This window comes from Danio rerio, chromosome 21 (genome assembly GCF_049306965.1).
Source record: "Danio rerio strain Tuebingen ecotype United States chromosome 21, GRCz12tu, whole genome shotgun sequence".
Classification (NCBI taxonomy): domain Eukaryota; kingdom Metazoa; phylum Chordata; class Actinopteri; order Cypriniformes; family Danionidae; genus Danio; species Danio rerio.
The window spans coordinates 47,375,001-47,392,415 of NC_133196.1; the positions used below are offsets into that span (position 1 = coordinate 47,375,001).

Here is a 17,415-nt window from a genome sequence, read left to right on the forward strand (position 1 = left end):
CACATGAAGCTAAGTGTCTTAAAAATATCTAGTAAAACATTATTTATTATCATGACAAAGACAAAAATAAATTATTAAAGTTGTTAAAAATATTACAATTATTATGATTAAAAATGTGCAGAAAAAAATTCTCTCAGTTAAACAGAAATTGGGGAAAAATAAACAGGGTGGCGAATAATTCTGACTTTAACTGTATATTTTTGTAGTCTGTTAATTATTGCATAAAGTAGACTGGATTGAAGCCTACTATTCTGTTAAAAATTTATATTTATAGTCAAATACGAGCCATTGAGTTAAATGAAAGGAAGAGCCATGGAAGAGCCACGGTTTTTAAACAAGTCAGGTTGTGTTTTTGTTTGTGAGATATGTCACCGATCAGTCCTGTTTTCTCCGCAGTTCTGCAGAAATGTCCTCCAGCTGCTGCGCATCTGCTTTCATGCATATTTGAAGTCTTTCCAGCAGCGATGACTTGGAGATCCTACAATGTTTACACCCCCTGGTTCATAATGTAATTGATGTGCAGGTTACAAACAACAGACAGTATTAAAAAGTTGAATTTAGAATCAAACAATTTTATTGTGCTTTTATATATATATATATATAAATGTATGTTTACATTAAATTCTCTTATGTGAATAATCCTATTATAAAATGGCAAAAACCATTCTTTTTAGCTCCATTAATTATTATTTTTATTATTCATTCATTTTCATTGTCATTGTACATTTTCTTGTCGGCTTAGTCCCTTTATTAATCAGGGGTCCCCACAGTGGAATGAACCGACAACTTATCCAGCACATGTTTTTATGCAGCGGATGCCCTACCAGCCACGACCCATCTCTGGGAAACATCCATACACACTCATTCACACTCGTACACTATAGACAATTTAGCCTACAAAATTCACCTGTACTGCATGTGTTTGGACTGTGGTGGTAACCGGAGAACCCAGAGGAAACCCACGCAGGGAGAACATGCAAACTCTACACAGAAACACTAACCAGCCCAGTCGAGGATCGAACCAGCGACCTTCTTGCTGTGAGGTAACAGCACTACCTACTGCGCCACCCTTTTGCATTGATGTATTTGTTTTTAATGACATCTTTATTTAATAAAACCTATTTAAGTCTACAGGGTTTTGAGGGATATTTATTGCCTTCTGACCTACAGAATTCTCTGATTAGCTATTTTAGATGTTAGGTCAGACTACAAACGTTATTCATGTATTTATTTTTAACCGCTATTCCAGGGCCGGGTTGTGGGGGCAGCAGCCTTAGGAGAGAAACCCAGGCTTCCCTCCGTAATAATGTTAGTAGGTATGATTACTAATAATATAATGAATACATTTTTACCATTAGAGGCTGGTTATATTTACACATTGTTGGCACACAACAATGCAAAATTTGCAAAATAGGTCCCTTTTAAACCAATGAGATGGTGTCTACTTTTCTGAAAGGACTGGAAGTACACTGAAAAAAGTGATTCATGCAGAACTGTTGCAAACAATTTATTTGTGTAGAATTTAAACAAACAAATTAAGTTTAATAATGTTCAAAGTAATTTGTTTGCTTGAATTCAACACAAATAAATTGTTTACAACCACTTAACGTAAAAAAAAATTGTAAATCCAAGGAATCATCTCTGATTAACTTTTTTCAGTGTAGTAGAAAGTTACTCTGTAAAAAGTCATTCTGTGGCCTTGCAGATTTCATTAAGTTTAACATGTACACTTTATTTTATAAAATTAATTTCCTGTTTTAGGTCATTTTTTTATTTACTTAAAATTACTTAAAAATGTCTGCAATAAAATCGAATCAATTTTAATAAAAGAAATTAGCTATTTGAATAATTTAAAAAAAAGAGGAAATATTAATTAAATCCAACGTGATTAAAATGATTAAAATTTTTCAAATTCACAATCAGAATCTGTAAAACTGACCAATAATTTTGGTTAAAATTTGCTAGTTTTATAAGTACGGTTACTGCAGTTACTCATTTTAAATGGCTACTTTTAAAAAAGCCAGTTTAATTAACCCAATCCATATTTGTTCAATTTACTTAATAATATTGCTTGTAATCTGTTGCCTCAATTTTAATTGAGTAGATATAGGACATTATTTTTTATAGTGTATCAGGTTATTGAATCTTATTTTTGAGCTGACTTCTGCAGCGCGCACACAATAAAGTCACATAAAAGCAGCACAAATGAATGCAAGCCCTCCATCTTACGATATCTTTATCATTATAATGATATGCTGAGCACTGAATAACTGGTCAGGCTGGTTCAGTTTATTATGGTAGTGCAGCTGAAAGAAACAAACACTGGAGTGGTTTTTTATTATGTTGATCGGTGAGTCTTGCTGCCAAACCATCATGTATCACTAACCACACTTTCTTCTTAGGAAGTGAGACATACTTGAGAAAACATTTGAGAACTTCTGAAATGATTTTTTCCAGAACTTCACACTACGTTCTTCTGAACCTCTTGGCATTTATCCCCAGAAGCTATTTCTTGAGAAAACCTCTGAGAACTCACTTTATGTGAAACATGTTTGTGAGATGTAAAAAAAAAAAAAGAAACTCATGAAGGTTTATTAGGTGAATGTCCTTAAGTTCATATTTTAGAAGTATTACATTTATTCATTTTCTTTCAGCTTATTCCCTTTATTTATCAGGGTTCACCACAGCGGAATGAACCACCAACTATTCTGGCATATGTTTTACACAGCAGCTCCCCTTCCAGCCGCAACAAAGTACTGGGAAAGCACCATACACACTCACATTTGTAACCCCGCCGGTCCTACAACACCGAACCCGATCCGAGCTGGGACTGAGCCGGCAACCTTCCGCATGGGAGTCGGTTGTTCTACCAAGGAGGCTAAAGACCATTGCCTCTAGTGACTGTCGCAAGAGCACATATTAGAGGAGTGAGGTTTACCTGCACAGCACTTCACTAGCTGGCTTCTGTCAAACTCACCACCTAAACCTCACTCCTATCCGGGTCACGGCACTAATGTAACCCCGCCGGTCCTACACCATCCAACCTGCTCCAAGCTGGTATCGAACCAGCACCTTTCCGCATGGGAGTCGGTCGCTCTACCAAGAAGTCTAAAGACCATGGCCTCTAACATTTACCTGCACAGCAATTCACTAGCTGGCCTCTATTACACTCATACACTACAGCCAATTTAGTTCATCAATCCCCCTAAAGTGCATGTTTAGACTGTGGGGAAACCACGCCAACACAGGGAGAACAAGCAAGCTCCACACAGAAATGCCAACTGACCCAGCCAAGGCTCAAACCAGCAACCCTCTTGCGTTGAGATGAGTGCTAACCACTAAGCTACTGCGCAGCCCCCAGAAGTCCTATTATCAAATGCAATTACAGTAATAATAATAATGTGTCCTCCATATCAAGAGCACATCCAGGAAATTTCACATGTCCTCTGCTCTTGATGATGTTACACGAAAACACAAGGACGCAAGACCATTAAAGGTGCATTGAGAAGCAGGCCAGGTATACTTGAAACAATCAGGTAGGTTTGTTGAGGCAAGTCTGAGCTAAACTATCGGTCCTTCAAGATCAACCGTTACCCTTTTTTTAAAAGTTAAAGACTTAAAAATGTATAATATATTTAGGGTACCACAAATAGTTTGTATTTTTATTTTACTTAAGTATATAGTTTAATTTAATGCGTGAAATATTTAATATAACAACCTACAGAGTTGCACAATTTCACAAAATTCAATGAGCAAAACCACATTTAATTTGGTTTCAAGTATTTAATAAAGATGGCAATCAAAATACAATTGTTTTGCTATTTAAAGGGTTAAGACAGAGTTATCAAGCAACAGGGTTTACAATATAGCATCACAGTATGTTAGAATTCAGAAAATGAACACCTCATTCATGCCCTGGTAGTAGTGTGTACATCAAGTGAAGACTTGAGCACAAGATTAGTGAAATGACCAGACAACTGGAGAAGTTAAAAGCCTCAAGTTTTATTAAGAGCAACCATTCACTTTGGAGACATTAGTAACAGCCTTTGGATTACCCACATTACTCAAATCACCATAGACAACAAGAACGTCAGCACTAGACTCATGAAATGCACTTACAGAATATGGATCCGGTTTGTCAGGCACATTTGGACCAGGCACACTTGGAATTTGATTGGATTGTTTAGAATTGCCAACACCAAGTAGATCAAAAACTGCTTTCAACGCAGAATTTACTAAGCTGAAGTTACCATGCTGGGTAGAGTTGGATGTTGCAGCATCATCTAGGCTGAAGTTACCACCCAGGGTTGAATTAGATTCTGCAGCAGCTTTTAGGCTGAAGTTGCCGTACAGGGTAGAGTTGGATTCTGCACCATCATCTAGGCTGAAGTTACCGTATAGGTCAGAGTTGGATTCGGTGTCATCTAGGCTGAAGTTACCATGCAGGGTTGAGTTGAATTCTTCAGCAGCATCATCTAGGGTGAAGTCACCAAACAGGGTGGAGTTGGATTCTGCAGCAGCATCATCTAGGGTGAAGTTACCATACAGGGTAGAGTTGGATTCTGCATCATCTAGGCTGAAGTTACCATACAGGGCAGAGTTGGATTCTGCATCATCTAGGCTGAAGTTACCATACAGGGCAGAGTTGGATTCCGCATCATCTAGGCTGAAGTTTCCATACAGTGTTGAATTGGATTCAGCAGCATCATCCAGGCTGACGTTACCATATAGGGTAGAGTTGGATTCTGCAGTATCATCTAGGCTGACGTTACCATGCAGGGTGGAGTTTGATTCTGCAGCATTTAGGCTGAAGTTTCCATACAGTGTTGAATTGGATTCAGCAGCATCATCCAGGCTGAAGTTACCATATAGGGTAGAGTTGGATTCTTCAGCATCATCTAGGGTGAAGTCACCAAACAGGGTGGAGTTTGATTCAGCAGCATCTAGGCTTATGTTCCCATGCAGGGTTGAGTTGAAATCTGCAACATCTAGGGTGACATTACCATACAGGGTGGAGCTTGATTCTGCAGCAGCATCTAGACTGACGTTACCCTGCAGGGTTGAATTTGATTTTGCAGCAGCATCTAGGTTGACGTTACCATATAGGGTAGAGTTGGATTCGGCAGTATCATCTAGGCTGAAGTTACCATGCAGGGTTGAGTTGAATTCTTCAGCAGCATCATCTAGGGTGAAGTCACCAAACAGGGCGGAGTAGGATTCTGCAGCAGCATCATCATCTAGGGTGAAGTTACCATACAGGGCAGAGTTGGATTCCGCATCTAGGCTGAAGTTTCCATACAGTGTTGAATTGGATTCGGCAGCATCATCCAGGCTGAAGTTACCATATAGGGTTGAGTTTAATTCTTCAGCAGCATCTAGACTGACGTTCCCATACAGGGTGGAGTTGGATTCTGCATCATCATGGAGGCTGAAGTTGCCGTACAGGGTTGAGTTGAATTCTTCAGCAGCATCATCTAGGGTGAAGTCACCAAACAGGGTGGAGTTGGATTCAGCAGCATCTAGACTGACGTTCCCATATAGGGTAGAGTTGGATTCCTCAGCAGCATCTAGACTGACGTTCCCATGCAGGGTGGAGTTGGATTCTGCAGCATCTAGGCTGACGTTACCATATAGGGTAGAGTTGGATTCTGTAGCATCATCCAGGCTGAAGTTGCCAAACAGGGTTGAGTTGGATTCAGTAGCATCTAGACTTGCGTTCCCATGCAGGGTTGAGTTGAAATCTGCAACATCTAGGGTGACATTACCATACAGGGTGGAGCTTGATTCTGCAGCAGCATCTAGACTGACGTTACCCTGCAGGGTTGAGTTGAATTCAGCAGCATCTAGGCTGACGTTACCATATAGGGTAGAGTTGGATTCGGCAGTATTATCTAGGCTGACGTTACCATGCAGGGTTGAGTTGGATTCTTCAGCATTTAGGCTGAAGTTTCCATACAGTGTTGAATTGGATTCCGCAGCATCATCCAGGCTAAAGTTACCATACAGGGTTGAGTTGGATTCTGCAGCAGCATCTAGACTGACATTACCATACAGGGTAGAGTTGGATTCTGTAGCATCTAGACTGACGTTACCATATAGGGTTGAGTTGGATTCGGCGTCATCATCTAGGCTGAAGTTACCATATAGGGTAGAGTTGGATTCTTCAGCATCATCTAGGGTGAAGTCACCAAACAGGGTGGAGTTTGATTCAGCAGCATCTAGGCTTATGTTCCCATGCAGGGTTGAGTTGAAATCTGCAACATCTAGGGTGACATTACCATACAGGGTGGAGCTTGATTCTGCAGCAGCATCTAGGTTGACGTTACCATATAGGGTAGAGTTGGATTCGGCAGTATCATCTAGGCTGAAGTTACCATGCAGGGTTGAGTTGGATTCTGCAGCAGCATCTAGACTGACATTACCATACAGGGTAGAGTTGGATTCTGTAGCATCTAGACTGACGTTACCATATAGGGTTGAGTTGGATTCTGCGTCATCATCTAGGCTGAAGTTGCCGTACAGGGTTGAGTTGGTTTCTGCAGCATCTAGGCTGATGTTCCCATGCAGGGTTGAGTTGAAATCTGCAACATCTAGGGTGAAGTTACCATACAGGGTGGAGCTTGATTCTGCAGCAGCATCTAGGCTGACGTTACCATATAGGGTAGAGTTGGATTCTGCGTCATCTAGGCTGAAGTTGCTGTACAGTGTAGAGTTGGATTCTGCATCATCTAGGCTGAAGTTACCATGCAGGGTTGAGTTGAATTCTTCAGCAGCATCCAGACTGATGTTACCATGCAGGGTGGAGTTTGATTCTGCAGCATTTAGGCTGAAGTTTTTATACAGGGTTGAATTGGATTCCGCAGCATCATCCAGGCTAAAGTTATCATACAGGGTCGAGTTGAATTCTTCAGCAGCATCATCTAGAATGAAGTTACCATACAGGGTAGAGTTGGATTCTGCAGTATCATCTAGGCTGACGTTACCATGCAGGGTTAAGTTGGATTCTGCAGCATCATCTAGGCTGACGTTACCATATAGGGTTAAATTTGATTCTGCAGCATCATTTAGGCTGATGTTTCCATGCAGGGTCGAGTTGGATTCTGCAGATTTATCTAGGGTGATATTGCCATGAATGTTGGAACCAGGTTCCACAGCATCTGCATACAGGGTAAAGTTTCCATTGGCATCTGTAAACTCAAGGCTGAAGTTTCCTTGCAATATTTCCCTTGAGAGGCCATTCTGAAGATCTCGGAAAAAATCTATATTAAACAAAAAGGGTGTCATTTACAACATTGCATAATTCAGTCGACAAACATTCACAGGATTGGAAAGGTAATGCTCTTTGAAATGGGAACTCTTGCTAATGTCAAAGCCTCTTGATGCTGTACAAAACTGGTTTGATCTGGTTTTCAGGTTTGTTAACTCACAGGAAAGACTACATATTTTATTTGGTCAACCTCATAACCAAAATCTACCATGGCAACACTAAAGAAATCTGTAAAGCTAGTAAACCTCATTACAGAAGGCTGACGAGCAAAATCCAAAGCAAAATTTCTTGTTACCCACTGAATTTCAGAGAAAAAAAATAAATAAATAAATAAATAAAAAAGAGGGGGGGGGGGGGTGGGCTTCCTCACCTGCAAAAACAGAGTCAGGCACATCCTCCAATGAGCGCACAGCCACTTTAGCTGATCCCGGACTTTTAACAGCTGGAGAGAATTTAAAGTGAAACCTTGAATTTAATTCATGTTTTGCTGGCAACCAAGGGCAGCATTTACATTTGATAAATTCTGTCACAACAACATCACATGAACCAAGAACTTGCAGTACATTTGTACAACTTAAACCAAAATAAGGGGTTTTATTTAGACTGGATTTGTAACACGGCCAATTGTAGATGGACCCTTTAAAATGCATGGCAATTATCCTCATTGAAAGATTAAGACAGGAAAACGTACTTTTGCATGAAGACTTACAATTTTAACAGCTAGAGACTATGGAACTGCAAGTAAAGAGCTCTGCCAAATATCCCCAATTAATTGAATATTTAGGCTTCAGTTATGGTTCCAATCTTAAGTGTCAACCAGCCAGAGTTACCTTGTAGGGTTGAGTTGGATTCTGCAGCAGCATCTAGACTGAAGTTGCGGTTACCATCTGCGGTGTCAAAGCTGAAGTTACCATGTAGGGTTGAGTTGGATTCTGTGTCAGCATCTAGGCTCAAGTTGCCATGCACATTGGAACCAGAATCAACAGCATCTGCAATCAGGCACAAGTTACCATTCACATTCATAAACTCCAGGTCTGTTTCTTTGCACACTTTTGAGGTCATTCGAAGAGTTAATCAAAATTATGCCAGAACAACGGGTTGTATATTAATGGGATGTTTAGGCTGACCTTAGGGTTAACATCTTTAGTGCCACCTTGGCTTAAGTTACCTTGTAGGCTTGAGTTGGATACCGCAGAAGCATCCAGGCTGAAGTTTAGGTGACCATCTGTAGCATCATCTAGGCTCAAGTTACCATGAAGGGTTGAGTTTGATTCTGCAGCATTGTCTAGGGTAAAGGTACCATTAAGGGTGGAGTTGGATTCCACAGCAGCATCCAGGCTGAAGTTATTGTTACGATCTGTAGCATCATCTAGGCTCAAGTTACCATGAAGGGTGGAGTTTGATTCTGCAGCATTGTTTAGGGTAAAGTTAGCATTTAGGGTGGAGTTGGATTCTGCAGCAGTATCCAGACTTAAGTTACCATGCAGAGTTGAATTAGATTCTGCATCAGCATCTAGGCTCAAGTTGCCATGCACATTGGAACCAGTCTCCACAGCATCTGCATACAGGCTGAAGTTACCATTTGCATCCGTAAACTCCAGGCTGAAATTTCCATGCACATTCTCTTTGAGGACATCAATCTGAAGATCACCAAGCAAATCTACAGAAAGACGCAGTTTAAAAAAAAAAAAAAAAAAAAAAAAAGAATTCCCATTATACAAGTACATACAGATTTGCAAAAAAAATTATAAACTTGTTTGACTTGCAAATTACAACTCAGTGTCTTTTTGTATGGTAAACTAGCACAGGTGACACCATACCTTAAAGCAATAGCACGTTTTACATCAAGTTGCCAACCCCCGACATTTATACCGAATTAATCAAAGAAAGGTCAAGATGGGTAGGAAATTTAGGATGCTCTAGCAAAATACATAACCTACAAATCTCTTTAGATGCAGCAAACTATAGCCAGTTAACAGCTAAATTTAAAAATGACTACTATAAGTACAAGGGAGCTACACTAGCCTCTATACTTGTAGCCGATCTACTCTTGAGGACAAGATAATATAATCTATGGTCCTCTAAAATCAGGGCAAATAAAACTGTAGAGGGAGTAAATCAGGCGTTACATTGGGGAGACAAATTAAGCATTGTTGGGGAAACTCATAGGTTCGAGAAACAACGCTTCTAGTAGGCAGTCATTGCGGTTTAATATCTAAAGTCATGTCATTTGCTCACCTTCAAAAACTGAGTCAGGCACATCATCCCATGAGACCACGTGAGCCACTCCATGGGTTCTTGCAGGGGTATCAGCTGTGGAGAGAAATCTTGAATTTGTGAAACAAGAAATCTTGAATTTGGTTTGTTGGTGACCGCATTTTCATTTCAGCAGTCACAAAACAGAAGATTAAAGGCTCTAGATAAACTGACACTGTAAATAAAATGGATCACCTTAAATTAGGCAAATAAAAAAAAAAAAATTTAAAAATAAGCTAACCTATTCATCTTCCTTAACTAGAAAGATTGAAAAGTTAAAGTGGTTCAATTTTTTTTTTGCATAGACACATTAAGGTCAACTAAAGCTAAACACTTACATAGGGCAATTACTAAACACGAAGCAACACTCAAATCTCTGCTTGAAGCTAAATTTTACACCACTTCATCACTTTGTTGTCGCATGTAAAAAAAACGGACATGCACATAATCAGCACCCACTAACAAAGTACTACGCTTGTTAAAACAGGATTTTTCTTACAAGAGTAACTCACCATAACACACCCAGTAATGACGCAACAGCAAGAAAATAAAGAGCTTTGCAAAATAATCTAAATGATTCATAACTGCATCAAAAACAGCAACACTCTCTATTCCTATAGAACCTTGAGTTTCACAGCAACATTTATAGCTTGGCCTGATTGGCAGCACTTGTTTGTGGCTTCATTGGTAATTGGCAGCAGGTGCACACACTCAGACTACGATCCAAATCATTGGCTGTTTCTAAATATGTGTTCTTCAGCGATCTTGCGTCCTCGTGTTCTCGTGCAACGTCATCATCAGCTGCCTAAGTTCAGTTCCAATACTCAAGACCGCAAGTACGGAGGACGCGTGAAACTTCCCGGATGTGATCGTGATATCGAGGACGCAACGATGCAGACTTGAGCACCGAACTCGCTCTGGAAGTCCCAGAAGTCATTGCGACTGGAGATGGGAAGCGCTGCATTTTATTTAGATTTATTATTAAAGTTCAGAGATATCACTTATTTACCTCAGGAGTTTCCCTAAATGACACGGTGACAGTAAACATTACCATGAACTTCTTAATAGAGGAATAAACACATTAAGGGTGTTTGTTTGTTGAAATTCGTATTAAAATCAGTTTTATTTATATTGTGCAGAGTATATTTATAATGCTTTTATGCAAAGTGTATATTTTGAAAAGGGGAAAAACAATAAATCGTTGTATGAATGCTGTAATGTTTAAATAATTTACCATTTAAAACACGTGAAGGTCACGTGACCATCAGGAAGAACGCAGCATCTCAATTCTCAAAGGACGCGTTTTCTGCCCTCGCAGTTTACATGTAATTTGTGAGTGTGTAAACGTAACATTCAAATTTTTGAACTTGAGCAATTTTCCATTGATTTTCCATTCGCGCAATTGTCGTCATTCTAAACATCGCAGGATGTCTAATTGCGCATTTACATTGACATTAAAAATCACTCGCGCTTGACGCGCATTCCGTGTCTGATGTGAACACAGCATTAGACATGGGAACAATTAGTAACAACATTGGCTTTAATGCATCGCTAGATTTTTATTTATTCACCCTAATTTATTGTTTTTGCCTCATTGATTTCATTTATAACCATATTTGATGTCTTTGTTTTTGTTTACTCCATATACCCAGATAGCAAAATACACTCGGGCCAGTTCCGGCTAGATTGTCGCCTGCCGGAGACTAACCCCTCGGCCCAACTTCGGCTGCCGGACTCGGGCCGGATGCCTGTGGACTCACTGCCCGATTCCGGCCCGAATCAAGCGGGCCAGATGCGGCGGCCGTAAGCGAGCCGACGCTGCGCATCCGCGCCGGAATCGGCGCGAGGGTAATGTGCGCTGCGGCCCGGAGCTGGCGCGACTCCGTATTTATACACCTTATAAAACGTTTTGGTATTACATTGGTACTTGATATATGGTATTACAACCATTTGAATTTATATAACAGCAAACACAGGCTATAATGTAAACACAAAGTGTAAGCACTGCGTTTAACCTTTGAATAAAGTGCAAACTGCATACATATTCTGTAACGAAAATAATCAGACAAATGACAAAATAAATAAATGTTAAACGTTTATTGATTGCATGAAAAAAATAGTACTAAAATTTTATAAATAATTTTGTAGTGCACAAGAATATCAATATAAAAACAACAATAAAACAACACAATAAAGACACACAGAAAGATTTAAACAAAAAATCTAAAAATTACACACAAACACAGATGTTTTTTAAAACAACCCTGTTTTCCCAATAGACTTGAATTAAAAATTTGTAAAAAAACAGCTAAATTTTATATGAACCTAAATATAGAAACCAATTTAAGATATAGCAAGAAACATCTTAAAAATACCAATGACAATCCGTAAAATCCGTTAAAATAATAATAAACAAACAAATATATATATATATATATAAAATTGCAGAAGTATAAAGTCAAACTTTTTTTTTAAATAAACTTGAACAAAATCAATTGCACAAACAGCAAGACATGAGTGAGATGATTATACATTTCATATATATACACGTCTTGTGCAATTTTATATTTATAATTTTATTTGTATTACGTTTATTAAAAATGTATCAAGATGTTTCTTCAGAATTTGGCCCACACACATACCATACATATATATATATACACACACACACACACACATATATATATACATATACATATATATATATATATATATATATAAATGCAAATGAAAGAAACAAATTGTTCAAGTATCAGGGAACATCCTAATACACTTAAAATGTTGTTTAAAAAATAAAACAAAATAGTGATGTAGACATTTGACACATTAGCTTTCTCTTCTTTCTTCCTCCATCCCTGTCAGGGGCAAGTTGTAGCTACCTTGCAATGCATTTTTCCACTTCTTTATCAGTGGCGTGGTATGGACATTTGTCCTCACTCCATCTGTGATTAAAAGATAAACAGATAATTAGTAGTGAACAAGTACTAATGTAAAAAAATAAAGAAAAAATTAGGAAAAAAGTAGGCTACCTACGAAGCAAAAACACTATCAAAAAAAACAAATAAACTTAAAACACTTTGAAATTAGCAAGAGCTTGAACTTACCAGTTTCTTTATTTGTTCAGGCTGCTCCTTTAGTTGATTTTCAAGCTTTTCCAAATCAAATTGGCCAAAGGAAGGTCAAATGTGTTTACATCTGGAATTTCATCACGTCTGTTTTGGTTTTGTGAGAATCAGGCCCAGCTGCTGCTTTATGACGTTGCATGATTTTAAAACTTCAGTCAGTCGTGCTAAAAAAGAAAAATAACAGATTAGTATAAATCAACCTGTAGCTTATTCTCATACAACCTCTGTAAATACAACAGTGGGTTAGACACTGCTGATATTCTCTAGTTGATCTTTACTTTCTAGCTGCATTAAACCTTAACAAATTTAGTGATGTCTTCAATTCTTACAAAGACATCACGAGATGCAATAAGTTCTGTCTTGATCTCAAACTGCACTAGAACAAAGACTGTAAATGTTCATAGGTGTACTGCAGGAGTGTCCAAACTTTTTGGGCCGAGGGCCAGATGCAAAAAAACAAACGTTGTCGCGGGCCAAATTTTACATACATCACACAGACACACACACACACACACACACACACACACACATATATATATATATATATATATATATATATATATATATATATATATATATATATATATATAAATACAGTTGAAGTCAGAATTGTTAGCCCCCCTAAATTATTAGCCACCGTTTATTTTTTTCCCCAATTTCTGTTTAACGGAGAGTTAAACATTTTTTCCACACATTTCTAAACATATTAGTTTTAGTAACTCATTTCTAATAACTGATTTATTTTATCTTTGCCATGATGACAGTAAATAATATTTGACTAGATTTTTTTAAGACACTTCTATACAGCTTAAAGTGACATTTAAAGGCTTAACTAGGTTAATCAAGTTAACTAGTCAAGTTAAGGTAATTAGGCAAGTTATTTTAAAACAATGGTTTGTTCTGAAGACTTAAGGGGCTAATAATTTTGACCTTAAAATGGTTCATAAAAAATTTTAAACCGCTTTTTATTCTAGCCGAAATAAAACATAAGTCTTTCTCCAAAAGAAAAAATATTATCAGACATACTGTAAAAATGTTCTTGCTCTGTTAAACATCATTTGGGAAATATTTAACAAAAGAAATAAATCAATGAGGGGCTAATAATTCAGACTTCAACTGTGTGTAGACAGACAGACAGACAGACAGACAGACAGACAGACAGACAGACAGACAGACAGACAGACAGACAGACAGACAGACAGACAGATAGATAGATAGATAGATAGATAGATAGATAGATAGATAGATAGATAGATAGATAGATAGATAGATAGATAGATCATAACAAGAACTGCTGCTTAATTGAATGCATGTAATAGCGACACCCGGTGGTTATTTATTGAATTACGTTCATTTTTGTATAGCGGGCCAGATTCTATTGATATTTATAAAAAGCCTCGCGGGCCGTAGTTTGGACACGCCTGGTGTACTGGAATGTACAGTATCTGTGCATCTTGATGGTGGTCTTAAGATTTCTGCCATAGTCATTGATGGTGATGGTACTTGTGGTGCTGCCTTGATTTCTGAAATCTTCATACCTGCCTTTTATCCAGCCTCTTTGTTCCAAGTAATTTTTCTTCATCATGGTATAGATTTGTCTATACTGTCCCTTAATCAGATACATTTACAAAACAAAACATCACTTTAGTATAGTGCCAGGGCAAAACTCACAGGTTGTAATAGATCTATGACATAATGTTGACAGTATGTGTTTAAAATAATTGCAAACAAACCTGTTCTGTCTTTAGATGTATGACAGGCGATCATCATCCTCATCTGTCTACCAGTCAGAAATCACAGTTGCGTGTGGATGTTTGAGTCGAGCTTCCTCATATGCAACTATAATAAAACATCACATTGTTGTTAACCTCCCGTAAAGAAAAGTTCAAATCCTGAAATACTATCAAAGTTAATTAATGCATATAATACCTATAGTGTAAATAATCGGTACACAGAAGGTTGCACAAGATTTATTCGGAGATTCATGCAGAGTGACAGCCTTATGAATCTGAGACATAGATTTGTAAGATGGTCAAGCACATGCATTATTCTGTACCCATGAAGATTAACCTACCATTGTGGAAAATGTTTGATGATGATGATAGCCAATAACAATAAACCATTTCAGCTGTTTGTGAAGCAATTAGTAATGTAATGTCTGAAAAGCTCAATCTATGTTGAAAATGTATCAGCAGTTTACAGCTTATAATGGACTTTTAGCACACAACTATAACATGCCTATTCACGTTCAAAAGAGTGTGCCATTGACTTCTTTGGTCGTGATGTGCTGCAAAATGATCTCACTAACCTTTGTTAAACAAGAACAATAAGACTTAACCAACAAATATTGTTACCCATTCATTTAAATCAGAATTTATCACTGTCAATAACATAAAAAACAAAAAAAAAAACATCAAAATCTGCTTTAAGACGTTCAGTTTTACATTAACTGACCATTACAGCTTGAACAAAAGATATAACTGATTCACATAGGCTAACACATATGAATTAAAGTGCATAGTAATATATTTCTCTTGGATAATTTAAAGAGAATAGTAAACAGTCGAGTTTCGATCATTTTCGTGACTAACTGCATAAACAAGATAAACAATAATATTTTATTAATCCAAAACGATTAGTTTTTATTTACACATAATCACAGAATTAATACTGTTGGATAAGTATACGCCAGTACAATGATTTTTTCAACATCCACGGTACTTTATAATGTTAAATCAGGAAAAAAACACGTTTTGCCAAGTTAGTAAATGGATTCGTCTACAGAAACTTTCTTTAACGCAAAGTTAGCATACACACAAATTCGTTTCATGTTTCTTTAAAATAATTAAAACAGTTTTCAGTTACTACACACGTTACAATCTAACATTGTGTAAAAGGAACAGGAACTTTCAGACGTGTTTGTAACTGTTAGCGTTAGCATACATTAGCTCCAGTCGTGTTTCTTAAAGCAAGTTACATTTCGTATCAAACTGTTTTAAATTACTAAACACTGTTACAACCAAACACCGTGGAAATGTTTTAAGCTCTAAATTCGCTAATTATACAGAACACAAGCAGTAAAAAGCTTACCTTTCTGACCGGAATCCACTTGAAGTCTTTGAAAAACCAAACTTTTTCTTCTTGTGATCTTCGTGCCATGGTGGTTGACAACCAGCTTTTTGGAGCATTACCGCCACCGTCTGGATTGGAGTTTGGATCAGGAATTTAGTAACGCATGTGTTTATTATGAAACCAACTTCTGCTTTAAAAAAAAAACAGTCAGCACAGGAGCGTGCTATCTCAAAAATAAGCGAATTTTACATAGTTTTTCTCTAGATGACATGTATAATCTATTTATAAATAATATTGTTATGTTTGCGTCTAAACATTGCGACCATCCACACTAAATATTCTTTTTTTTTTTTTTTTTTGCTATAGTACCATGAATATTTTCTCAAATTATCATTAAACGTGGCGCTAACAGATTACTAGATAAAATAAGAACTTAATCGGTTGCCATCAGCCGAGTCCTTGCAAGAAGCGGCCAGGATATGGTTGACCGGAATCGGGCCAGTGCTTTACAGCCGCATCACAACCGCATGTGCGCGAGCGAGCTGCGGGCCGCACTCGGCCCGGATAACACTCGCCGATGCCGAGTCGGAGCCGGAGGCGCCGGGGGGCAGCCGAGCTCGGGCCGATTACTGCCTGCTATCTGGGATAGGGCTGAGATGCATATTTAGATTTTCTCAGAAACATCAGGGTAAGTACCCAAACTTTTACACACTTAGACACACACTTTAAAATGCTGTTGTATTCTATATAAAATCCAGAAACTAAGCTTTGTTTGATCAGGCCTGTCTGAAGGGTTAATGGTGCCAGATGATCAAAACTAAAAATTAAAATTGTACCTCTTCCCAACAGGTAAAACCACCAACATTCAAAAATGATTATACGGTGTCATGGCTTTGTAATGTTTTGTAAATGAGGTTTTAATGGAAGTGAATGGGGCAAGAACAGCCACCACCAGTAAATTGGGAGGAAAAAATAAAAATCAAACAAAAACAATGCATCAAATGTGTTGTTTCACATGTTCGAGACTGTGATAAAAGGTTAAAACAATCCAACAATCCAATTACTTTTCATCTTATCCTCTCTACTATTTAAAGGCTACTTTTTTGTTTCATTGTCAGCCATTACCTCTGTCAATATTCCCTTCAATATTGCCCTTTTAACCCCTTTTAGCTAGGAGATTTATTCTCCTGAACTGGATTAGGCCTCATGCTCCTTCTCAATCAGATAAATTATAATCTTACACTCCGGGCAATTTAGTTTATTCAACTAACCCATCACCTTTGACTGGAAAAGCAAGCTTCGCAGATCGCTGCGTTGGAAAGTTCAAGCTTGGTGAACTCTGACCTGTGAAATCGCATCACTTGACTGCGTGAGACCAATCAAGGATCTAAACCGGACCTCTCTTGACAGAAATTTAAAATATGGACCAATCAATCACTTTTTATAATGTCTAATCATCTTGTTTAATCCCGCCCCTTTTCCCAGTGCTGTACAACAGAATTTTGCAAGCTCTAACTCTAGTGTGATCGCAGCTTTAGACTGTGGGGGAAACCGGAGCTCCAGAGGAAACCCGCACAAACACAAGACGAACATGCAAACTCCATACAGAATGCAAGGTATTTAAAAATGCATAAATAAAACATAAAGAGAAAACCCCTTGTAAGTTGTGTGGATCATCAGAAATTGAGAAAAAAA

At 37.9% G+C, this 17,415-nt stretch overlaps 1 protein-coding gene and 1 long non-coding RNA gene across 5 annotated transcripts; both read right to left on the reverse strand.

Moving 5' to 3' along the window:
- Positions 1–3,768: 3,768 nt before the first annotated feature.
- si:ch1073-263o8.2 lies at positions 3,769–10,141 on the reverse strand. Of its 4 annotated transcripts, XM_073935525.1 has the most exons (8): positions 10,036–10,141; positions 9,506–9,580; positions 8,748–8,927; positions 8,652–8,672; positions 8,436–8,552; positions 8,098–8,256; positions 7,638–7,709; positions 3,769–7,259 (listed from the first exon to the last, which is right to left on the reverse strand). In XM_073935525.1, the coding sequence occupies exons 1-8, from the start codon at positions 10,103–10,105 to the stop codon at positions 4,006–4,008; spliced, it is 3,948 nt and encodes a 1,315-aa protein (XP_073791626.1). In that variant the 5' UTR covers positions 10,106–10,141; the 3' UTR covers positions 3,769–4,005. The 4 variants fall into 4 exon arrangements, with proteins under 4 accessions (XP_073791626.1, XP_068072244.1, XP_068072245.1 ...); XM_068216143.2 differs by having other exon boundaries at positions 8,436–8,672; XM_068216144.2 differs by having other exon boundaries at positions 8,652–8,927.
- A 2,272-nt stretch (positions 10,142–12,413) lies between these two features.
- LOC137488849 (uncharacterized) lies at positions 12,414–15,793 on the reverse strand. Its single transcript, XR_011008115.2, has 5 exons — positions 15,739–15,793; positions 14,382–14,487; positions 14,187–14,257; positions 12,628–12,812; positions 12,414–12,465 (listed from the first exon to the last, which is right to left on the reverse strand). It is a non-coding gene; the product is annotated as an uncharacterized lncRNA (long non-coding RNA).
- Between the last annotated feature and the right edge of the window lie 1,622 nt (positions 15,794–17,415).

What these genes read in the sequence shown, in the direction of transcription:
- si:ch1073-263o8.2 (XM_068216142.2), bottom strand. Translation starts at nt 10,105, where the DNA reads ATGAATCATTTAGATTATTTTGCAAAGCTCTTTATTTTCTTGCTGTTG. An exon ending in TCATTACTGGGTGTGTTATG is followed by an intron (nt 9,581 to 10,035) that starts GTGAGTTACTCT and finishes TTCTCTCCACAG; the next exon opens with CTGATACCCCTGCAAGAACC. An exon ending in ATCCAACTCAACCCTACAAG is followed by an intron (nt 7,710 to 8,097) that starts GTAACTCTGGCT and finishes AATTCTCTCCAG; the next exon opens with CTGTTAAAAGTCCGGGATCA.